Genomic DNA, 25,413 nt, shown 5'->3' with positions numbered 1-25,413 from the left:
TGGCAGCCCACATTCATCTTGGAGTCTATAATGACTCCAAGATCCTTTTCTGCCTCTGTGCTGACTAGAAGGGAGTTCCCCAGCCTGTAGGTATGCTGCTGGTTCTTCCTCCCCAGGTGCAACACCTTGCACTTGTCCGTATTGAAACCCATCCTATTCTCATCCGCCCACCTCTGTAACCTGTCCAGACCTAGTTGTAGCCTGTCCCACTCTTCTAGTGTGCCCACTTCTCCCCACATCTTAGTGTCATCCATGAATTTGAGCAAGGTGCTTTTCACCCCCTCGTCCAAGTTGCTGATGAAGATGTTGAACAGTGCAGGCCCGAGGACTGAGCCCTGGGGAACCCCACTGGCCACATCCCTTCAGGTTGAAAATGACCCGTCCACCACCACTCTCTGAGTGCAGCCCTCCAACCAATTTGCAACCCATCTGACTGTGTAGGTATTGACACCACAGTTGACTAATTTTTTAATGAGGATGGGATGTGAGAGTGTTGAAGGCCTTCCTGAAGTCCAAAAGACTACGTCCACTACGACACCTGCATCCAGGGCTTTTGTGACCTGGTCATAGAAGGCCATCAGGTTGGTCTGACAGGACCTGCCTTTAATGAACCCATGTTGATTGCCCCTAAGCATAATCTCCCCTGCAGATGTGCTCCTGGATAATTTTCTCAAAGAGCTTTCCCAGGACGGAGGTAAGACTAATGGGCCTATAGTTTCCTGGGTCCTCTTTCCTCCCTTTTTTGAAAATGGGGACAACATTAGCTCTTTTCCAGTCCTTTGGCACCTTCTGGGTGGCTCTTTTCTGGACCCTCTCAAGCTTTATCATGTCCTTATTCTGCGGTGGCCAGAACTGGACACAGTACACCACCGAGCTGTCACCACCGAGCCTGTATGCATGTTGAGGGTTGTTTGTCCCCAGATGGAGCACCTGACACTTGGAAGTGTTAAATTTCATCTGGTTCCAGTCTGCCCAGCTCTCCAGCCTGTCCAGGTCCACCTGTATCTGCAACCTATTTTCTGGCATGACCACGCTCCCACATAACTTGGTGTCAGCAAGCTTTTCACTCCCCCATCCAAATTATTAATAAATATGTTGAAAAGCACCGGACCCAGCATGGACCCTGAGGGACACCACTGGCCACTTCGCGCCAGGATGACACAGATACGTTCATGAGAACTTTCTGGGTCCTACCCTGTAGCCAGTTTCCCACCCACTGAACCACTGAGCAGCTGAGCCCACAATGTTCCAGTCTTCCCACAAGGATATTGTGAGATACTAAATCAAAAGCCTTTTGGAAGTCTAGGTGTATAATGTCTACCTCGTCTCCCATGTCCAGGTGGGAGAAGGAGATGAGATTGGTACGACAAGATGTACCCATGACAAAGCTATGCTGGCTGTCATTCAGAATCTTACCTTCCACGAGTGTATCACACACAGATTCTTTAATGAGCTTTTCCAGGATTTTCTCTGGGATAGATGTTAGGCTGATTGGCCTATAGTTGCCCAGGTCCTCCCTCTTCCCCTTCTTGAACATGGGCACAATGCTGGCCCTCTTCCAAACCTTAGGGATTTCCCTTGTGTGCCAAGAATTCTGAAAGAGCTTTGCCAGGGGTTCCACAATGATCCTCAGCCAGCTTCTTCAGCACTCTTGGATGAAGTCCATCCAGTCCAGCTGACTTATAAAGGTCTAGCTTTTGTAGTTGGGTGTTGCACCTGCTCAGCATCAAAAGCGGGGAGGTTGCCATTCCCTTAATGACCCCTATCTCACTTGTCTTGCATAATGGTAGCAGGCCTCTATTGAATGACCAGTAACAACTGGACCATCAACTCAATGACCCAACCATTGCCTTGCATTGACTCACACAGAAACCACAGACCTCACCCAGGAACAGAGACAAAACCTAGCATTTGAAAGATAAAGAACCTATAGTAACCCAACATTTGGAAGACAAAGACCCTGCATAAACCAGCAGCCTAACCATTGTATCCCATGAGACAATGAGGACACCTGGATCTGCATGTATGCATCTGAGCAGGACTGGTCCTTGCCTGGGTATGTCCTTCCCATAGGGGACACAGGTAGCCCACCCCTATAAAAGGAGTGGTAGAGTGTGACCTCCTTGGGACACCCTCTCCATCTGGACCAGCACTACGCCATGTCACCTATCCACCCAGGGACCTGCCAGCAGCCCCCCTCTGGACAACACCTGGCTAGAGAAGACCCCAATTGGCCACCAAGGATCAACTCTCAGCCTGGGATAGGTAGCCATCACCCACCTTCTTCCCCCAAGCAAGGGACCTGAACTCTGTCTCTACATACCTGGACCTCAAATCCCTCCATTAAGCCTTTCCTCTCCTGCTACCCTCGTGTGCGTGTATGTGTGGGTACCAATAATTTTGTGTGGCTGTGTAATGTGTTGCCTGGTTAATAAAACTGTTATTTTGGAACCCTGAATTGGGTTTTTATCTTACTGACCTCCTGGCCCTGCTCCAGTCTCTGCTCTTTGTCCCTCTGACCTTCATTCTGTCTCTCTCTCTGCCATCTTGGATCCCTCTCTGTCAACTCCAAACCCCTCTCTGCTCTCCTCCAAACCCTGACTTTTCCAACCCCTCACTTCTGCCCCACTGCCCTTTTACCTCTTGCTCCACCACTCTTCCTCGCTGCCACCTGGGTTTCCTCCCCTATCTCTACTGCTCGCTCTGTTGATTCTTGCCCCGGCTTTTTCCATCACTTCTACCCCAGCACCAGGTGACCCCAAGTAACCCCGGGGCACCAAGTTACTCCAAACGCCCCCTAGTGTTAACACACAGCCACGGAAGTGCATGTTTGTGTATGTCCATGTGTGTATGAACCCAAAGAGTGTTTGTGTAGTTTGTGTATACACATAATTTTGTATCATGCCCTCCTATCTAACAGCGCAATATTGAGATCCTGAGTGTTGATCTGGTACGTGTCAAGTCAGCAGTTCCAGCAGGGGCTAAATATCATATTAGTATTTACAACTCCTGTATTTAATGAGATTTGATGTATATGTACTAGTTTTGCCTAGCAGTAGGATTTCTACCACTGCCCTTTTGAGACACAGGTTAGAAGTGTATAACATTACTCCAGGACATATCTGTCATTTAGCTTACATTTTCCTCAGTTTATTTATAGCTCTATCCCAAATAGCCCCTCCTCCTTCATACTGTTTACAGACAAATTTGAAAAATGATCAGTGTCACAATTTTTGGGTACCAATTTTGGTATGTAAAATGAAACACACGTTTGGATGGTGGATTCTCAACCCTTTCTGAATATCAGGCCCCTTGAAGGCATCTCCAATTGGACTCCTAAAACTGAGTCTCCCCAAAATCAAGTCACCTTTGAAAAATTTTCCCTACATCTTTATGTCCCCCTGTCCCCTGCAACTGTTAATTTATCAAATTGGTTATATTCAGTGATTTAGGTTGGTCCTAGTAGGTTGGAATGGGTAATTATACTGTAGAGAATTACCCAATTATGCACCCGTGCAATTTTGCACATAAAACTTACGACCACGTATAATTGCATAATTTAAGTAAGGTGAGCTCTGTGCCTCCACTGCCACAGGGCTCCCAGCACTCCAGCTGGGAGCCCCAGGTGTAGGCGCTGAGTGCAGTGGCATGTGACTGGACAGCTAATGAGTGGGGAGGGGAGCTCCTGCCTGCGGGGGGGTGTGTGTCAGGTTTGTGGGTGGGTGTGTCCCCCAATCCCTATGGTGCACAGCCCCTGTTGCCAGTGGTACCAGCAGCAGAAGGCAGTGGGCCTTGGCATTCATGGCCATGGCAGGCAGAGTCCCGGATGGTACACAGCTGCAGCTCTATCCCAGGGGCTGCAAGTGGAGGCACGGAGCCTGCCCAGCCCAGCCCAGCCCACTGGCATGCATCTTCAAGCCAGGCCAGGCTGGCTCCATGTCAGCATGTGAGGCGTATAGCACTGCAGGCAGGAGCTGCATGCCATTGAGCCGGGCAAGGCCAGCTCTATGCCTCCATCTGGGGCTTCCAGAACTCCAACGGGAAGTGGCATACGGAGGCATGGAGCCCACCCGGCCCAATGAGGTGCAACTCCATGTCTCTGCTTGCAGCTTCCCACAGAAGTGCTGGAAGCTGAACATGGAGGCACGGAGCCTGCCCAGCTCGATGGTGCACAGCTTCCACCTGTAGTGCTGTGAGCCACATGTGCCAGCATGAAGCCAGCCTGTTCTGGTCTGAAAGTGCATGCCAGAGGGCTGGGCTGGCTCCATGCCATCATGGCACGCGCCCTGGACTCAGACAGAGCCATGCACTGCTAAGGGACTCTGCCTGCCGTCGGTATGAGGGCCCATAGGGCCCACTGCCTGTGCATCATGGGGGGGAAGGGCCCCCCCCACCCAGATGGGGTTTTTGGCACTGATATTAAAGATACAAGATGAAATGTAAAAAGAAAAAAAACTAATTCATGTTGCATAATTTTGAGTTTTTTCTGTGCATAATTCCCTGGGATATAGGTAATTATTAAAGGAAGCTGTTATGGCATAAGGCATCAAGAAGTTAAAACTTTTTTGTAAATACTATAGAAAGTTGAGATACTGGTCATTGAGAAGGCTATTTATAACAAGCATGAAGGTTTCTGTTAGTTGGCAGAATAGTTAAACAACTAATGCAAAAATTGGGGGGAAGGGGCAGCTTTCTTAGTTAAGGAAGGATGAGATCACAAAATAACTGTCTGAAAAGCCAAATTATTGATTGAATTTTAAGATTCAGTACAATATATATAATTATATATTATATATTATATAAGTTCACTTTGACATAATGCAGACACAAATTACAGTCACACGTTTTATGATAGTATCAGTGATAAAAGAAGATTTTTATGCTTTACTTTTAGACAAATTGAAGACCAAAAGTCCTCCCTAGGTTTAAACTAGACAGAGGAGAAAATTATTCTCTACCCTCCCTTTACTTGGGCCTCTTCAATCTCTTCTTTCTTAACCTCTTGTTCTGCTTCTCTTCTTACTGACCATTCCTAATACAGTAAAAGCTGTGTTAACAGGAATACTTTACTATCCAGCATGCATATGAAATATTTCTTGAGCAGGGTCAGGGAGTGGGGGTGAGGGCTGTGGCTCCCCTCTGCGGGCTGCACAGATGCTGCCTTGGCTGGCTGGACACGGGGGGAGAAGGCCACTGGCTGCCAGCACCATCCACCACCCGACACTGCCACCACCACTGCGCGCATTCCAATAAGCAGAATTTTTAGATACCTGGCACCCTCCTTAGCCCACTCATGCTGGATAGCAAAGTTTTTACTGTAGTTCTTAATTACAATAGTATATTTGGCATAACTTTATTTATGCCTCCATTTTTCCTTTCTTTTTGCTCCTTTCTCAGCCTCTTACTCTATTTCCTTATTATAAACTCCTTCAGCTGGAATACTTGCAGAAAAGCAATTCTTTAATATGAGAGAGCCTCTAGGCACACCTTTACTCCCTCTCTGCCAAAAACTTCCATACATTTCCAAATTTTGTGAAGGAAGGGTAGGTAGCCAGACATTCATAACAGGGCTTCTACCCACAGACTACCATTTCCTTAAATTAGTAAACACTGAAGCTGTTCATTACCATGTCCACTTCACTTTGTCACTACTGCTCTTTTTCCATTCACCCCTTCTATAACATCTCAGTTCTGAAATATGCAGTATTACTTCTTGAGCCCCAAGGAAGCAACTGACTTCAAATGCTTCTTCACTGCCTTATTTGGCAATGGGGCTGTGTTTACCATCTGCATGGAGCCTTAGTATAGAAATACTGATGTCCTGGAGTCAGTGAGTTATTAATGTTTTAGCTGTTCTCAGCTGGCAATGGATGTCACTCCTGTGTTCCCAGTCCAGAATAGCACAGAATAGTAAAGGACAGAGGTGTAGTAATCTGCTTCCATGCCCAGGGTGGGGGGGTCGACAACAAAAGATCTCTTTCCTGAACTGACACATGGAGAGACTTTATTTCACAGGACCACTGAGTGCTACTTTAAATCCAGTTCCTGTAGATAGCTTGGGAATGTTTCTCCCTCTCTGCCTCTTCCTCCTTCTACCTATAGAACAAACCTAACAAAAGCAAGCAAGTACATGTTGGGGAAAGAGGAAAAACTTCATTTCTTTCATTTTGAAGGCCTGAAATTTCTATGCTGCCTTTTTCAGCCCTCCCACAGCATCATACAGGGGACATGGAAATGATTATAGCAGAGAGCAGCCAGGTTTAAAAAGTAACTAGCAGTTGGAAGAGCTGTATGGAAAATTCAGTAAAAAAACAAAAAACCCATTTAACTGAGTTTGAACTGTTCTCCTTAAGGTTATCAGATTAAAAATTGTAAATGTTCTATTTCTCATTCTTTGTATACAAAGCCAGCTTTCAGTCACCTTAACATTAACCTTTCAGGATGACTTGTAGCAGATTAATCCATCAGTAATACATTTTCGTATTTCAGAAGTTGTTTCTTTTGGAATTATTTTGAAAAACAGCAACAATAGCTAAGTAAGTTCATGGGGCTGTTCAACTTCCAAAGCAATTCTCTCCACTAGAAGGGCAGTTCTATCCTCATCCAGGTGACCTATATTGTAAATATAAAACGAAACAGCTTTGGAGGTCATGCTGGAAATGCTATGTTGCATTATTTTCAAGATGATTTTACACATATGCATTTTATTGGTAAATCAAAGTGCTCACACTGGAGCCAGGAGTACTACATTTTTTGGATGTTTAATATTCTTTTTTTGGCCTAACCTCTTATTCAAAGCAAAATGTTCACTGTGAGTATGTACACACACAAAATGAGAGTTTGTGCTGTGAGTACGAGTCATTTTCAAGGCAAACTTTTTTTCAATCAGTTTCAAGTACTAGTTTGGTGATTTTTTTTAAATGAACTGTGTCAAAAATAAAAAGTTTTTTGTGATCTGTACATGACAGCATTTTCCCTAGTAATACATGTTTGTTCTTACTCAGGAGAAATTACAAAATAGTTTTAAAATAAAACATTAGAGTGATATGCATACCACAGGGAAACCATAGACAGAATCAAGCTAGTTTTCAGGAAAAAAAAAACTGGGTAGAAAAATTATTTCTCTTTCTGCTGGACTATAAACAGAACATTGATATCCATTTCCACATTGATTACTGTATTTTTCAACACCTGCTGAGGGGGACCCCATACTATTTGATAAAGGATATAATAATAGCACAGTAAAGATAATCATCATCATAATCTAATTAAGTACTTTAGAATAAGAAAATCTACGTACAAAAATTTTGAGTTAAGCCTATGCTACTGAGTGTCCAGAAAGACAAAAATCCCAAATCTAAATATTCTTGCTCTTCAAGAGTTTAGACTCAGGGCAGAACACTGAGACATTGGCATAAGTCTACAAGGGCCACAAACCATCATCAAATAAACAAAAATTCAAAGTCAGAACGAAGAAGTTACAGTCTGTATAAGTGCAGCATTTCTAGATGTCTCAGATTCAGCCCAGGTAGGTAATGACTAACAGCCAATACCATTTGATGATGGTTCAGTGATCCTTCTTACCAGAACTTGGTAGTCTCAAGCCAGCCGGTAGTGAGTTAATGGACCACAAAACCACCGTAACACTGGTAGTAACTGGCAACCTTGTTAGCACTTCAGCAAAAGCATCAAGGACTAGATGTTCAGACACCCTGCTATCACTGCCTTTTTTGTCCTGTCCAGAGAATAGATTTACATGGTCCAGAGCTGCTAATCTGGCAGGACTAAATTCACAAATACAATTCCCTACATTTATACGTAGGAAGCAGACAGGCTATAATGTATGTTTAGAAGAGTTCTGTGTTATTTGACTGTCTAAAGTGAATGAATCATAAATTTAATCAGACCTCCACGTGCATCATATTACAGCCATTCATGTTATTAGTGGAGTCATATGTATAACCAAGGGATAAATCATTAGGTCTTTAGTTGCAAACTATAATTCAACACAGACATAGACATTTGAGTTTAACAGCAGCTTATACTGGACAGGATCCAATTACATTTCCTTTTTGGCCTCCTCTCTCTCTCTCTCTCTTTTTCATTTTCATACAGTTTCAGGTAATTTCTAGCAGTTTGACTTCTAGTGCCAGCTATCATTTTTCATTTAATTAACATTTCCCTTATGTACACACTTACTCTCAGAAACAGGTAGAAAAGGAATAAACTAATTGTATTGCCTAACATATCATTCCATAGCTTATTCAGTTTCCTGAATGTATTTGCTCTAGAGACTGATATGTTTATGTCGTATGAAATGCATGCAGGTTTTACTAGAGCAGATGGCTGTCAGGAAAAAAAACCGAACCCCCCCCCAAACCCAAAATATAATTAGCTTTCCTTGGAGAAATATTGATACAGTAAAAGATCTGTCATCCAGCATCCATAGGGAATGGGGGATGCAGGTTAATTAAATATGCTGGTTAATCAGCTATGCCGTGTCCGGTGCGCCAGGCCTTTTACTTCCTGGCATCAGTGTGCTGGAGGACTGGGAGGGGGCACCCATGCAGGCTGCTTTGCCTTGGGCCGTGGTCCACGATGAAGAAGTGGCACTTGGCTTGCGACAGCAAAACCGGAAGTGGGACTTCTGGTTTTGCTTTTGCTGTGTCCCTCGAAAGGAAGATTTGTATTGACAGATGCCGGTTAGTGGAGCATTCTGGATGGTTAAGTGCCAGATAGCACAGCTTTTACTGTAATTGGTTTAAAATGGAAGAATGTTATAGAGTATTTATGCAGCTGCTAGCTACCCTCACAATCTGATTACAGAGATTCAAAATCATGTTTTAGTTATATTGTTCTTTTCCTCTGCTATATTTGAAATGAACTAGCAAATGCATTCTTGTCTCTCATGTTGCCTTCAAACCAATATGCAAATCTTCCATTCTATTTTAGTTTCCTAAAAACACTATCAAACCATCTCTCCTTGAGCTGAATCCCAGCTCTTTTAGGCTAGGCACAGACGTTTAAATGACCAGAAACTGGTTTAAATTTGTAACAGAACAGAAGTTCAGTGCACATAAACCAGTTTCAAAATGGCTGAAACTGGTTTAAGATAAACCTGGTTGAATGTAGTATCAGACTTAACTAATTTGGGTCAAACTGGTTTCTGAAACTTCTGTCCCAGACCCCTTCCTGGTTCAAGTTAAATCACAGTCCATTTCCTAATGGAATATTTTTATAAACTTACAGGGCTAATTATACAAGTAAAGGGAGACAGGAAGCAGAATATCTGGAAGTCAATCTGTAGATTTTTGAGTGATGTTAGATGGTTATTTATGTGGGACATTAGTTTATCTCCTATATGTAAAAAAGAGGGAAATGCATCATTTGGATTGCCTTCATTTAGAAAGCAGTCTTTTTGGACTAGGGACAGAAGTTACACACAAACTAGTTTAAGTGATCAGAAACTAGTTTAAACCTGTAATAGAACAGAAGTTTAGTGCACATAAACCAGTTTCAAAATGGCTGAAACTGGTTTAAGATAAACCTGGTTGAATGTACTATCAGACAGACTTAATTCATGAAGGTCAGACCAGTTTATGTAACTTCTGCCCCAGACCCCTTCCTGATTTAAGTTAAATCACAGTCCCCCAGCATGCTTTCCAGCCCTGGGCTGGGCTGGGCTGGGTTGGGTTGGGCTGTCTGCTCCAGAGAGCAGGGCTGGCCCCGTTTCTCTGCTTCCTAGCTGGGGCAGTGAGGGCTGGCTGACAAGGAGCATGTGGGGGGGCGGGACAAACTCAACTGGGACGCAGCCTAGTCTGCAGGGGTGGTGGGAGGAAAACCCTGGTTGGGATCTGGGGCCAGGGAGTGGGGTTAAACACCCCTTTCCCCTCTCAAAACTTACTGCTGTCTGCAACTGTGGACTACAAATGCTAGAGGCATGTGGATGCAGGAAGAGGAAGTGCTGAGCAACCCTGCAATGCCCTGCTGCTGTAATTCTGGATTGCAAATCCCAGACATCTCGGGGGCAACAGGAAAAGGAAGTGAACACACAGCCAGAGAGTCATGCTCTAGTGCCCCCCAGCTTCTGGCCTGAGCCACTGTAGGCATGTGGCTGCATTTTCTGAATCAAAGATAAATGTCTGTGTCATGTTACTACCACCCCTGGGATGGCTGCAATGGCTCTAGGACACCGTGACCGTGCCAGCTCCACCCTGCGGATGCCTATTAACCTCACCTACCATGTCTTGCTGATATAAATGATGGATTGGGAGGCTGCCCTCAAGTTGCTGCCCGGTCACAGTCCTGACAGGTTCCCCTAAACCCTGTAGGTTGCTGGACCTCTTTATTGGGTCCCAGACCAGGAGGTGCCTTATGACACCCCCAAGCCTTATGGGCTAGATACATGACTCCAAAACCACCCCTTTATCATGTCCCATGCCTCACAGATGTTAGGTAGATGTTGCCTTCTTGTGTTGAGGCCTCAGCTTAGTCCAGCCTCAGTAACTATGCCCTCTGGTGCTGGGGTCTGCTCACCCCCTGTCATTGTGTCCTCTCACACTGTAGTGTGCCCCAGTAAGGCTCCTTCTCCCCAACAGACTCAACCCAGTCCACTGGTTTAAATAACAACAGAAAGCACAAGCCCCTGGGCTACAACACAACCATAATATGGGGTCCACACCCTATCCCCTTTTAGAAGACAAGCTTCTTTCTCAATTTACTGGACCCTTCCTCCACCAGTCCCTATGAGCTCCTACAGCCCCTTTATCCTACCAGAAGCAGAACAGGCAGTCAGGCATCTCCAGTTAGCTTCCTCTATGAGTGTTCCCTCCCTCTTGGCTGCTGCCAGAGAACCACCTCTCTGGTCCCAGCTCTGGGGTTTATGTGCCCAGGGTCCTGTCTTCTTCTGGTCAGATGACCGGGTGCAAGTGCAGGCTAATTCCCTCATTAGCCTACTGCCACGGCAACCTGCACCTGTGGGGTTTCTGCCTGGGTGCTAGGGCTCTCTATCTAGGCCAGTGGTCTCCAAAGTGGGGTGCGCAAGATGATCCATTGGGGTGCGGGAAGAAAATATTAGAACTTCTATTTCTATAAATATACATATATTGGGGGGGTGTGCTCAAAAATTTTTGACTGATAATTTTTGGGGTGCACGATCAAAAAGGTTTGGAGACCACTGCTCTAGGCAGTTTCTACTCTTAAAGAAGCAGGCAATTTAGTGCCCTGCGACAGTCTGTTCACTTTTGTGTCAATTTAATCTGTGCAGTTTAGACTAACCTGTGAAGACTGAACTGATTCAGCCTCAGGCTTTTTGACTGTTTGCACCTAGTCTTAAAAATCTTTTCTCCACTGAAGATCCACCAAAACAGCTGAACTCATCATGAACAGTGAAGCTGTTAATGCTAAAGTAAAACAGTTAACAGTTGTTTTCAAAATAAGCCCCTGAAACTTAAAGGAACACAAGAGGAAGCTCTGCAATATATAACTATACAATGCTGAGGATAAACGGTGGATGAGAGAGAAATGGGATCATGTTTTTTTCACATCTCATCCTGACTATAGCGTCCTTTGCATGCTCTCACAATCCTTATATATTCCCATTCCCCCTCTTTTCTTCTCACCAATTCAAAATATTTTATTTGACTATGGGTATCACTACTTGAGCATAAATAAAGACATTTACATACAAAACCAATAATATCTTTACAACTACACTTTTTCCAAATTCAGAGTAAATGTTTCACTATATATATGAGAAATATATGTACAGTAATTTATATGTTGTACAAAATTTTAAAGAAAAAACAAATTTTGCAGTACTTAGAAGAAAGTTAATTCAAACAGGAACAGCTAGACACCTACAAATACATGATAGTTTCTTCAAGTATAATGAGAGGAGAAGAAAAAATATGAAAAGAAACCAACTAATAGTAGCTTAGTTCATACTGACCACAGAGTGAATTCCAAGAACATTACATCTAATTAACCCTGGTATACAAGATTTCTCATTTCAAATCTTTAAAAGAAAGTAATAACAATAATTTACAAAACAAATTGAACAAAATAAGTACCTATAAAACAGAAACATTTTCTGAAACACTGGGGAAGGACTGGTATGAGCACCAAACCAGAAAGAGTTCATACTTTCTGAAACCTTTCTCAAAGCTCACCCATGATAGGCCTACTATCCCAAGTAAGATACTATCCCAAGTAAGAAATATGACTACATGGGTACCACCCCCAAAAACCTTATTTCTAGGCAAATCAAGAAATTTCTTCTGACTTCTGCAAGGTTCTTTGTGTTTGGTTTGGTTTGTCCATTTAAAATATAGGTTTCTTGGGTCAAGGAGTGTGACTTGCTGTGTATTTTGAACACAGCCCAGATCATAGCTACAAGATTATAAATAAATAATGCCACTACCCAACTCCAAGATGACTTTGAATTTAAGACAACCTCCCACTAATTAGATTCTATACATGGAAAATTATAAATATGTTATAGTTTTCCATGTAAAGAAATGTATTAGCAGGGGGTCATTTTAAATTCATCCCCTTCACTGTTGTTGTGGGGAAAACAGCAGCAGAGGATGAAAGACCAGACTCCCACCTCTTGACCCTCTGCCCCTTGCCCTCCCTGCCTGTTCTCTTCCCCACCTCCAGTGCCTGTCCTCTGCCCCCATGCTTGTTCCTGCTCCCCCACTCCTTGCCTCATCCACCCCTTGCTCCCCTCCTGTACCCTGCCCCTCTACCCCTTGTCCCATTCTGTTCTTGACCCACCACTCCCTGTTTTACTGCTGTTGCAGCTCCGCTTTGGCTTCAGAGCAGCTAGCAGCACTGGAAGCCTTCAGCCAACCCACAGCCCAGCCCATCGGGCAGAAGCAGGGACATCTCCCTCAGAGCTGGAGGGACCAGAGAAGGAGGGTGCAGTTGTGGGTGGAGGCGGGTGGTGCAGTTTCTCTTATGTTCCCCCCAAGCCACACACGATTGTCCTCCCCCCCATCCCTATGGTCTCCCCAACATTCCCCTGTCTATAAGCTGCCCTCCCCACCCCCCCAAGTTAGACCTGAGCTGCTACCTTCTCCCAGTTGGTGTTCAAATCCAAGATAAGACTTTTTCTTCCCCATGATGACTGGGGTAAAAAACCTCATCTGGATTTAATATGGTATTTTTACAGAGCACTTTTTAAAAAAATGTTTCAGTTCTGATAAAATATTTGTGTTACCAATAATAATGTCCTTGACTGAGAACTCTGTACCTGGCACTTTAATGGAAAACTAGGCCCATATTTATAATTAGTCTCCTAATAAGTTCTTTCTTTGTTGGTTCTTGTTAGTCAATCATTCGGCTCCGAACATTAAGCAGGTATCTCTGTAATATCAGTAACTACTATTTCTAAATATTGCCAGAATAGCACATACACTTTTTTTATTGCATAGCGGGCCAAATTCTTATCTCTGTTCCACTGCTGTATCCTTTAGTAACATTGTTAAAGTCAGTGGTGTCACAAAGATCATGATTTGATCCTGGGCCACTACTTTGCCTCAGTTACTCCCTTGAGGGCCAGCAGAGCTGTATTACATTTCAACTAAACTTTGTTTATTTCAAACCTTTTACTCTCCACAAAATGTCAAGCTTCAGCTGTCACTATTATACAGGTTGCATAACTGTCAAGACCTAGGTGGGTGACCTTATTAACTGTAGAGAAATGCAAGACTGAAAGAGTCCAACTCCAAGTTGTGATGAATTTTTGTGGTCTGGAACAGCAGTTATCTTGAGCCCTTGCCATCAAAATGAACTGAAGACATTTTCTCATTTGGAACTGCCAATTTTTTTTTGTATCTTCCAAACTTTACAAACCAGAATTTCCAGAAGAAGTATAGCCTACAAAATTGCTCTGACTTTTGAAAGGTGGGAGAAATGTATTTACTTGCATATTTTGATTTGTATAAAGTAATTATCCTGACAGTTTTGCCTTTGCATAAAGTACTTATCCTGACAGTGTTAACAGTTGTTAGTTTTTTAGTTATTAAAATGAGCAAAACATGGATATCAAATGTTAAATATATCCATAAAAATCTTCTTGGACTGTTAAAAACTTGACAGCTTTTGTAGGTCCAGATAGCATCTCTACTGATACATTAGCTTGTTGGGGTGATGCCTGGTTTATTTTTTGAAAGAGCAGAGCTATCTAAACTGACTGCATGGGAAACATTAGCTATTAACAGATGGTTGCTGTTTTATCCTTAGCATGTTGGCTCATAAGGGGATGAGTCTGGTTGTCTTTTTTAAAACTCTACTGTGCTTTATCCATGCTTTTTGTAAGGCTGATAAGAATCTGGAATGAATGAAAACTAGACAGGTACTCTTTGGATGGTCCTGTAAATCACTCATGTAGATAAGGAGTAGGCAACGTTTTTTGTCCAGAGTGCCAAAAAACACCACAGTGCCTACCTCGGAAGGTGCCAGCATGGCACAAAAACAAAATGAGGGCAAGGAGTACATGGCAGGATGCCCTGCTTGTGCCCCTTGCCCCCCACCCAAAGCCCCTAACCCCCAGCCCTGCCACCCTGTGCCCCCCCAAGCCCCTGCCCCCCAGCCCTGCTGCCCCCTGCCCCCCAGCCCCACTGCTCTTTGCCCCCCACCCAAAGCCCCTGCCCACCAGCCTGGGCTCTGAGGCTGCCAGCAGCTACCCCAGCTCTAGGCAGCTGCAGCAAGCAGTGGGCAGGCTGCAAACATCTGTGCTGGGCTCTACAGCTCCGGCATCAGCTCTGTGCTGGCAGTGACTTCATGCGCACCTTGGGGTGGGCTGTACTGAGAGGTCGGAGTAATTTCATCAGCTAAACTGGGTGAAATATAATTTGTTTGCCATGAATTGCTAGAGTCCTTATGTTTAAATCTTAAAATTTCAGAAGCAGCCTGTGTCCCAAAGAACATACATAAATGTGCATCATTATGAATATGATGACTGACAGGCCTGGAGTTTGTAGGTTTGAAGTTGATGGAACCTGGAATGTGAGGAGATCAACAGGGCAACATTTCAGAGGGAACAGTATAAAAAGTTTCTTTTGCAACAGTGAAAAACTTGGAAGAATTTTATTAAAATTAGCTGTCCTCTGAAAAATTAATGTGTCAAATCTAGAGATTAAATTTGCTCATAGAGTGTAAACAGAGATTTAAGTCTTCTTTTAAGAGGAAATCTTAATGCAGCACAGTTTTAGTCATGGAGTAGTTTCCAGTGCCTCCCTAATATGCCACAGTTACAATTTTTTAATGTATGATTTTCACCTCTTCATTAGATTAAATTTAGTGGAGCATGACCCTGACTAACTCTTGTCTTCAAACAGAACACTAGCTGACTGCTATACTAGCACAGGAAGTAGAGTCCATGATCAGTGAGGATTCAATGGGACCCTCTCAATCTTCAAAATATCCTACCCACTAAGCTCAAGTGCCAGTCTCTCAGCAATTCCCATAGCATAGCAGAGAAAATCTCTAGCCATCTGAAAAAAATCAACCTGATGAAAATGAAGGGATTACTTTTGAATGATCTAAATAGAAAACTAAATAGCAGACTAATAATATCCCTTTCCATTGCCTGTTGACTACATTAGCTTTAACCAAACAAAAATATACATACAGAGCTAGCACCTGCTAAGGTCGTAAGATAAGGTCTTCGCTCTGCTGGACATCTTTTTGGAGAAAACACAGCAGTTAGAATTAAATTACAGTATACCAAGTACACCATTAGCATATCCTCCCCAGAACAACCCCCCTCTCTCAATTCTCCCTGCAGATGGCAAACTCCCATTTATTATAAATTACCTGAGCCAATATCTGGCCAAACATTCATGCAACTCACCAAGTAAAGCTTGTGGATTGGCATGCCTTTTTTGCCTTAAAAAGGCTCCTGGAAGTTCCCTCCTCTTGGCCGAGGCAATGAAAAGTAGAATTTGTCCAGACAGAAGGAGGAAGCATGCAATCATTTTCTTCATTTTCAGAAAGAAGATGGACAACCAAGGATACCAAACTGTAACAGAGAAGAAGAGTGAAATGAACTCTCTGAGTGCAATAGATTTCATGACCCTGGCCACCACCCTGGTTCCACTGCTCCCCTTCTGTCATGCAAGCATCCAGTTATGCAGATAAAAAATGGGTCTTATATCTCCAATAAAGAAGGTCTGCATAAACATGAATTTCAGTCAACAGACTTCAGTCTGGTCTTTTTAAGAATGCTATAAATATATCACTTTCATAGCTGACATTTAAAATAAATTCAAAAGAAGCTTTCAAAAGAAGCAAATGGATGGAAACACAGAAAAGGGACTTTCACTCAGTGTTCCTATTACTTTGTACAAGTAGATTTGGGATATATATTATCATGCTTAAAACTCTGATCTTTCTGTGGCTGGAAAATATTTTCCCAAGATATATGTCACCTCAGCTCTATCTTTGCCTTCTCTATGCCTTCTCTCTTCCCTATCCCACAAACAGCTCACTCATGTTGATTGCCATAAAGAAGGCATCCCACAGTAGTAATGCTGTGATAATGAAGCTGAGGCAACAGCCCTAAAAGATGTGCAGACTGACAGGCAAAACTATACTCTTTTCCTAGAAAAAAAAAATTCCATTTAACATGGAACAAGACGGCAAATTTCACAGGCAACTTTAAATATCATCAGCACTTTTTAATTACACTTGTTATTGAAGTAGTGTTTTCCAAGATGCTGATAATGTTTTTGTACATTTCCCCAAGTCTGCTGTGTAGAATCATACTAAGAATCATGTTTGGCTCCTGGATGCTCCCAGGGCCTAGCTACCTAAGAGTATACCTATACTGTGTCCTCAGGACTCCCCAGCAGCATTGTTCTCAAGCACCCCCACACACCCACCCACTCCCATTCACATATCACATATGCCTGGATATGAAGATGTGAAACTGCTCTATGGCACTACCTTCTGTAGTCCAAATATTGCAGAGGAAGAGTGCATGCTACAGCATAAAGTCTGTTAAATCTGTTCCTTTGTAGATAAGGGAGGAAGCCCTGCTGTTAGACATCATGGCTAAGTACAGATGTTCAAAAAGCCCAGGAAGGAAGCTCTCTATCATGTTTTACTTAAAGTGGTCTAAGTTTGAGCAGGAGCAAACCAAATAGATATTTCCCATTCGGTGGGGGGAGGAGGAGGGGCCCACCAGTGCTGGTCAAGGCCAGCAGGTAGGGGGCACTCTTGAATGACTCCCAATGTGTCCTGCAGGCTGCCCCGGCAGCCAGACTCCCAAGTGAAGCCAAATGGGTAAATTCCCCAAGCTTGGCTGCTGGGCATGGGCCACCACACCCCCAACCCTCTGCTGTGTCACCACAGACCCTCCTTTGTGCCTAGCCCAAGGCTTCCAGAACAGCCCCAGAGTGAGTGCGAGTATCTGCTGTCATGACTTGCAGGTGCCTCTGTGCTGGCCTGCCTACACCCTGCCACGGCATCCTGCTGCTTGCGCCTAAGTAGGGAGACCAGCGGGTGCTTCTGGTTGCCCTGCTTAACACTCACTGGAGGCTGGAGAACATCACATGTGCCCACCCGGACCTGATGCAGCAGCAGCTTGAAATGGTGTGTGCCCTCAGGTCCACGAGCCACGATTTGGCCATCCCATGCATGCCCACCCACCACACCTGCATCTGCCAAGTGTCCAAGACTGGGCCCCTGACTTTCACATGGCTAATGAAGACAAGGCCATTCAGGATGCCAAGGATGCTGGAGTGCTCTGGCACCACCACCAGACTGTCAAGCACTTGTTCTGTGCCTGTGCCAGCAGTACTGAATGGTGGAAGCAGATCATCCCAGGCACCTGGGATGAAAAACAGTGGGTCCATACCTTCTGTATGTGCGAGACCACTTTCATGGATCTCATTGTCCTAGTTGCCTCCCACACCGCACACCAGGATATTAGAATGTGGCCACCCCTCACTCCAGAGAAGAGGGTGGCTACCCGCAACAGTTACCACTATGTCTCCAACCAGTTCAGCATAGGCTAGACTGCAGCCAAAGAGGCCATGAGGGAGGTATGCCTGGTCATCTAGGACATCATGACCAACTGGTTTATCCACCTTATATGGTGGAGGTAGTTGCAGGCTTCTGCTGCATGGGCTTCCCCAACTGAGTTGGGGCTGTTGACAGCACCCACATCTCCATCCTCTACCCAGCATAGGCCGCCCAGGCATTCATCAGCTGCAAGACATACTTCTCCATTGTCCTGCAGGGTATCATCAACCACTGGGGCTGCTTCATCTACATGTTTGCAGGCTGGGCAGGCAGCGCCCATGATGACCAAATCTTCCACAACTCCCCACTTCCTGAGCTCATGAAGAGTGGGTGCTACATTCTTGGGGTCTCCAATTTCATCATTGTTGTCCCCTCCCCCCACCATCAGGAACCCAGCTTATTCTCTTCGGCCCTGGCTGATGAAGCCCTATGCAGAGGGTGCAGCTGGACTGCTGGGAGGAGCACTTCAACTACTGCCTGAACAGATGTCGCATGATGATGAAGCATGCCTTCAGCCACATTAGGGCATACTGGCAGGCTCTCAGCGTGCATTTCAGGGTGGATGAGGTGAATCTGAGGCGACTCATTGTTGCTATATTTGTCCTCCACAACATCTGTGAGACCAGGGAGGAGGTCTTCCACAAAGACCAGGCTGAGGGCATATTTGTACCCAGCATTGGAGTTGATCTAGTAAAGGATCACCTTGAGATGCTGGATACCCTCAAGTCAGCTGTCCTGACAGCCTGCTGCTGTCTGAGGCTGGGGCTGCCAACATTGCTAGGGGGCTCATTCTTTCCCACATCCATGTGCCACACGTGCTTGCACTGCCAGGCCCGATCCACATGCTGTGCCTCAGCCTGGACTTTCATAAATTCATAGACGTTAGGGCTGAAGGGACCTCAGAGATCATCAAGTCCAGCCCCCTGCCCCAGGGACAGGAAGTTAACTAGGGTCAAAGAACCCCAGCAAGATAAGCACACAAGCGTTTCTTGAATAAGTCCAGAGTAGGTGCCTGTACCACATCTGGAGGGAGTCTATTCCAGGTCTTTGGGGCTCGGACAGTAAAGAGATTTTTTCTTATGTCCAGCCTAAAATGGTCTTGTAGGAGTTTATGACTGTTTTTCCTTGTTTTTCCTTGGGGCGCTCTGGTGAACAGATGTTCTCTTAGATCCTGATGAACACCCCTTGTGTATTTATAGGTAGCCACCAAGTCCCTCCTGATCCTGCGCTTTTCCAGACTGAAGAGTCCCATGGCGCTCAGCCTCTCTTCCTAAGGCCTATTCTCTTGCCCTCTGATCATGCGTGTGGCTTTCCTCTGAACTCGCTCAAGCTTCTCGACATCCTTCTTGAATTGCAGAGCCCAGAACTGGATGCAGTACTCCAGCTGTGGCCTCACCAAGGCCAAGTACAGCAGGAGGCTGACATCCTGAGATTTACTTGAGAATCATCTATAGATGCAAGCCAGGGTTTTGTTTGCTTTACCAGCTCCGACATCGCATTGGTGACTCATGTTCATCCTGTGGTCAGTCATGACCCCCAAGTCTCTTTCAGCAGTGGTGCTAGCAAGCATAGTGCTGCTGAGTCTACAAGTATGCCGTGGGTTTTTTTTCCCCCCCGAGGTGGAGTACCTTGCGTTTATCAGTATTGAACGTCATCAGGTTTGTGTTCACCCACTTACTAATCTTATCCAAGTCAGCCTGGATCACTAGCCTGTCCTCAGGCATGGATGCTATGCCCCAAAGTTTAATGTCAAATAGTGATCCAAGGAATCCTTGCTTAGCTGCTTTTTCATAGATTCATAGACATTAGGGCTGGAAGGGACCTCAGAAGATCACTGAGTCCAGCCCCCTGCTCCAGGGGGCAGGAAGTCAGCTGGGGTCACAGGATCCCAGCAAGATAAATGTCCAATGGACTCTTAAAGGAGCACATTTCCCCCCTCCCTCAGGAATGTATCCATCTCAGGTTACCTAAAGAGATAGGGTAAAGGTGTGTCTCCTCTGCTGGGCCCATCCTAATCAAATTGTCACAGAGCAGAGATTTTGGGGAGGAACAAAGGTGGCTTCCTGCCACAGAGCACCTTGTATTTTTTGGCATCAGAGGCCATCAGGTTTTCATCTACCCATTTTCTGAGCCTGTCAAGGTCAGCCTGGATCACCATCATGTCCTCAGGTATGGACGCTTTACCCCAAAATTTGATATCATCAGTGAACTTGGCCAGTTCGCTTCTGACACCAATGTCCACATCATTAATGAAGATGTTGAAAAGAATAGGCCCAAGGACAGAGCCTTGGGGGACCCCACTGGTCATGGCACACCACAATGATTGACTTCCGTCAACTCACTCTCTGTGTCCAACCTCAAAGCCAATTCCCCAGCCAGCAGACTGTGATGTAACTGAGGCCACAGTTGGCCCTTTTTTGATAAGACGATTATGGGATACCAGATCGAAAGGTTTTTTAAAGTCAAGATATATGATGTCAATCACTTCTCCCTTGTCCAGGTGATATGTCACCTGGTCATAGAAGGAGATGAGATTGGTCAGGCAAGACCTACCCGCAACAAACCCATGCTGGCTACCCCTCAGGAAGTTGCCCTCAGCCAGTTTGTCAAGAATGGTTTCTTTGATGATTTTTTCCAAGATCTTCCCCGGAATAGAGGTCAGACTGATGGGCCTGTAGTTCTCTGGTTCTACTTTCCTCCCTTTCTTGAAGATAGGCACCACATTGGCCTTCTTCCAATCTTCGGGCACTTCGCCTGAGCACCACGAGTTTTCGAAGATCTGTGCCAGTGGCAGAGCTATGATGCTTGTTAGCTCCTTAAGTACTCTGGAGTATAAGCTGTCTGACTTGAAGGTGTCCAGCCTCTCAAGGTGTTCCTTCACATGGTCAACACTGATGAAGGGTAACAGTTCTCCCTTGCTCTGGCCATCACATACTGTATTGAGCAGGGTCGTCCCTTGGGGCTGGTGAAAAACTGACACAACATACCATTAAGCAGGTTGGCTTTTTCCTGGGCATCAGTTGTCAGTTGACCCATGTGGTTTAGTAGGGGTCCAATGTTACCCTTGCTTTTTCTCTGGCTCCCCACATATCTAAAAAGGACTTTTTATTGCCTTTGATACGTATAGCCAGCTGGAGTTCAGTTGCAGCCTTGGCTTTCCTGGTTCGCTCCCTATAGGTCCAGACCAGTGCAAAGTACTCCTCCTTTGGGGTGGATCCAGCCTTCCATCCTTTATAGATCTTCCCTTTTAAATGCAGGAGGTCCACTAGTTCCCTGCAGAGCCAGGGGGGCTGCTGTGCCCTTTTGCTGCTTTCCCTTCGAGATGGAACAGACATTGCTTGAGCTTCCAGGATCACTCCCTTGAGGAGCAACCACTCTTCCTGAATGCCCCTCCCCTTTGGGTCATGGTCCCTTAGGGCCTCGTCAATAAGCCTCCTGAGCTTGTCAAAGTCAGCTTTCCTGAAGTCAAGGACTTCTGCTTTGCTGACTGACTTGGCTGTTTAGAGTGGGTGGTAAAGGTGATCAGTTCATGGTTGGTGTCTCCCAGCTTCCCTTTGATTGTTAGGTCACTGATTAAGTCATCCCCTGTTGCCAGTACCAGGTTGAGCAGTGCTTTGCCTCTTGTTGGTCCATAGATTTCTTGAGTCAGATAGAGCTCATCCACGCACATGAGGAAGCTTTGCGACCATTCGGATGTGGCCAAGTGCTCTTCCCATGAGATGTCAGGGTAGTTGAACTCTCCCATGACAACCATGCACCAGGACCATGCAGCCTCAGCTATGTCAAGCTCTTGATTCTGGCTAGGAGGTCTGTAGTAGACTCCCACCATTGTGTCCTCTGTGCCTTGTTCACCACGGATTTTGACCCAGCTTTTGCGTATAAACACCCTTCTTGTACCTGAAAGCTTGCAAAGAACAATTTTTCCAACTATTTAGTTGGTCTAATAAAACATTTCACATTTACCCAAATAACCTTGTCTGTCTGAGTCAGTTACATACTTTTGAAAAGTTTGCCTTGCATGGTCAGTATGGATGAGACACTAAACATGAAATCCCAGGTGATGTGATAGATAAGAGAGCAGATGTGATACTCAAACTTCTTCTCAGTGTTCCCCTGCTTAAGAAACGAGATGTTACTACCACTGTACAGGATGTAAATGTCCATGCTTTGAAAAACATACAAAAAATGACAGAGTTCAGAAAAGAGTGTTAAGATCTGGAAAACTTGCTTTATAATGAGAGACTAAATGAGTTCCATCTATAGCAGAAGACTCTCTAATTTATCAGACAAATTCATAACAAAATCTAATCCCTGAAAACTGACCCCAGATGAATTCAGACTAGAAATAAGGCCTGCTATTTTAACAGTGAATATTAACCACTAGAACAACACACCTAGGATTCTCCAGCATGTTAAGTCTTTAGCTGTATACTGGGTATCTTTCTGAAAGAGACATTTTCCGTCAACCACAATTTATAGATTTAACACAAGTCATGTGGTGAAATGTTATGGCCTCTAAGCTTCAGGAAGTCAGACTAAATCAGGGGTGGGCAACATACAGTCCGCAGGCCAGATCTGGCACATGGGGGTTGCCTGCCAATTGATTGGATCTGGCCTGTGACTCCCCTCAGCACTTCGCATGAGGCCAAGCCCCACCTGGGGCAGTCAGTGCAGCATTCTGGATTGCACCTGCCAGCCCCGGTCCAGTGCAGCCCAGCACACAGCTTCCATCACGGCTGTTCCTGGTGTGGCTGCAGCTGCCCAGGTGCTACTCAGCTCCTCTCACCTCCAGTGGTGGCTCCTCTTCCTACTTCTTCATCTACTGCACCGTTCTGGGTAGAGTGGAGGCTTCAGTCGGGTGGCTCCTGCTCCAGCAAGTGAGGTTGTGGCTCTAGCTTTTGGCTGCCTTTCAGCACAGGCTTTCCAGTGAAGGCAACCAGGAGGTTTCAGTCAGGTGGCTCCTGCACCAGCACGTGGGACTCTGGCTCCAGCTACTGGCTGCCTTCCACCCACTCTTCCCTCCTGGTGCAGGTGGCCAAGTGGGTGGAAGGCAGCCAGGAACTGGAACCAGAGCCCCATACACTGGGGCAGGAGCCATCTGACTGAAGCCTTCTCCCCACCCAGAACGGCGCAGCAAAAACCGAAAACCATGGTCCTGGAGCATGTGGCCTCAGCTAGTTCCCAGGTGAACTCCTGGTCAAGCTCTTGACTTTGGGTGGGAGGTCTGTAGTAGACTCCCACCGTTGTGTCCCCCGTGCCATGTTCCCCATGGGTTTTAACCCAGAGGGTCTCCAGTCATCCACCCTGGTTGCCAATATCAGCTTGCAGGGAAGTGTAGCTTTCCTTAACATAGAGAGCTACACCCCCGCCCCATTTATCTAATTGATCCCTCCTGTACAGGGTATAGCCATCTATACCCATGGTCCAGTCATGGGTGGAGTCCCACCAGCTCTCTGTTATCCATATGATGTCACAATTATTTGTGTTAAGCAGGAGGATGAGCTCCTCCTGTTTATTCCCAAAGCTCTTGGCATTTGTGTATAGGCAGGCAAGTGGCCCCTTGGGGGCTCTTGCCTTGCCCACAGATTGTACCAGGGGTGGGTTCCCTTAAGTGCCTTGGCCTGCTGGCTTTTCAAGGGTTGCTCAGCAGGCCAGCAGACTTCCCAGGCTAAGGGGTCGGGATGGCAGATTGCCCCTTCCCTCCCCCTCAGGATGGAGCCTCCCCCCTCCCTCCCCTTCCCACCATCATGGACCTGCACTTCTCCACTGGCTGCTCTAATGGTAGGGGCATGATGAGCCCCAGCAGTAGCTTGGGATAAACTGGCCAAGCAGGCACTTAATTCCCTCCTTCCTGCCCCACTGGCAGGTATCTGCGCCGGTGTCTGCTGGGTGCTCCCCCCTTGCTGCTGCAGCGGCAGGGCTGATCACAGTCAGATGCTGGCTGGCATGACCCCTGAGGCAGAGGAGGTCATGTTATACTCCCCTCTACCCCCACGGCTCCCAGGGGGCCGCAGCCAGGTCTGCCCACCCCAACCACTGCCACTCATTCCCTGCTTGGGGCAAGTGGTTGAATAAGACCCCTCCTGCAGCCTCTGCCGGATGCCAGAGGGAGGGGGGGGAATAACCCACTCCCTGCCCCCTCACCTAAGGGGCCTTGCTGGCCAGCCTCTGGCTGTGCCCCAACCCAGCTGATGGAGCAGTGAGGGGGCAGGGCTCTTGATGGGGGCAGCAGTCCCTGTTATGGTCTTCCCAGTGGGGAGCTATGCTGCAGGGCGGGCATTCCCTTGCCAGGAAGGGGCTTGTGCTCCACAAAACCATGATGGGGGCTGCAACCCCCATCCCAGCCCTGGTGGGGGTGGGACCCAAGGCCAGCCAGCAGGGCCCCTTAGGTGGGGGGCAGGGAGCAGGTTTATTCCCCTATCTGCCCCTGGGGGACTGCAGCAGGGTCTGCCTATCCTGGCTGCCACCACCGCTCACTCTGTGTCCAGGGCAAGCAGCAGAATAATCCTCCCTCCTGCCCCACTCCCTTCAGCATCCCTCCCTCTGGCATGCAGTGGAGGGAGCAGGAGGGATATTATTCTGCCGCTTGCCCTGGGCAGAGAGTGAGTGGCGCCAGTTGGGATGGGCAGATACAGCTGTGGTCCCTGGGGGCAGAGAGGGGAATAACACCCCTCCCTGCCTCTGCTGCCTAAGGGGGCCATGCTGGCTGGCATCTGGCCATGGCTGGCCCTACCACTGCAGCAGCAGGGGGGGAGCACCTGGCAGACCCCAGCCTGGGTCCATGCTGGTGGGATGGGGAGTGGGGAATTAAACCCTTCCCTGATCAGTTCATCCAGGCTACTACCATGGCTGGCCACGTCCCCCGCCTCCCAGCACAGCTTCCTTGCAGCTGAGGGTGCACTCTAGCACCACCCCCCCGACTCCTGGCCTGAGCAACTGCAGGCATGTGCCTGCATTTCCTCAGTCCAGAGGGAATGTCTGTGAAGCTGCAAACTGGTTCAGTTTAGGCAGCTTAGACTAACCTGCAAAGATTGAATTAACTCAGGCTCTGGCTTTTCGAATGTCTGTCCCTAGCCAAGATGAGCCTGTAGCATCATGGACACCTCAAGGACTTGTAGCTAAAAGCAAAGAACAGACCATAGATTAGATAAAATGGTTGTCAGTGCTTCAAATACAAGGCCTATTGCTTCTTTTGACCCCATTCTTTTACAGTTGGAGCTTCTTAACAGACAAAAAGAGGGGAAAAAAAGAGGCACCTTCAGAGGGTTCTTGGAAAGAACTGACAGCAACATGTGGCGGCCTAGTAGGGGCTGTTCCTGTGCTGAGTCATCCATCCACCCACCTCACCATGCCCACCTACCTCTGAGTGCCTCACGTCTG

At 46.3% G+C, this 25,413-nt stretch overlaps 1 protein-coding gene across 1 annotated transcript in view; it reads right to left on the bottom strand.

Moving 5' to 3' along the window:
• Positions 1-25,413, bottom strand: part of MATN2 (matrilin 2) — a gene marked incomplete at its 5' end in the record, with an annotated part of 105,410 nt that overhangs the window by 69,360 nt on the left and 10,637 nt on the right. The window contains one exon of the mRNA XM_090037709.1: positions 15,860-16,027. Within this exon, the coding sequence (XP_089893835.1) occupies positions 15,860-16,027 (168 nt within the window). The remainder of the gene's footprint in view (positions 1-15,859; positions 16,028-25,413) is intronic.

The sequence above is a fragment of the Crocodylus siamensis genome, chromosome 3 (assembly GCF_052110815.1).
Source record: "Crocodylus siamensis isolate JL-2025a chromosome 3, ASM5211081v1, whole genome shotgun sequence".
Taxonomy (NCBI): Eukaryota; Metazoa; Chordata; order Crocodylia; family Crocodylidae; genus Crocodylus; species Crocodylus siamensis.
The sequence above is the reverse complement of the archived record's forward strand: the minus strand, read 5'-3'. Positions and strand labels throughout refer to the sequence as shown.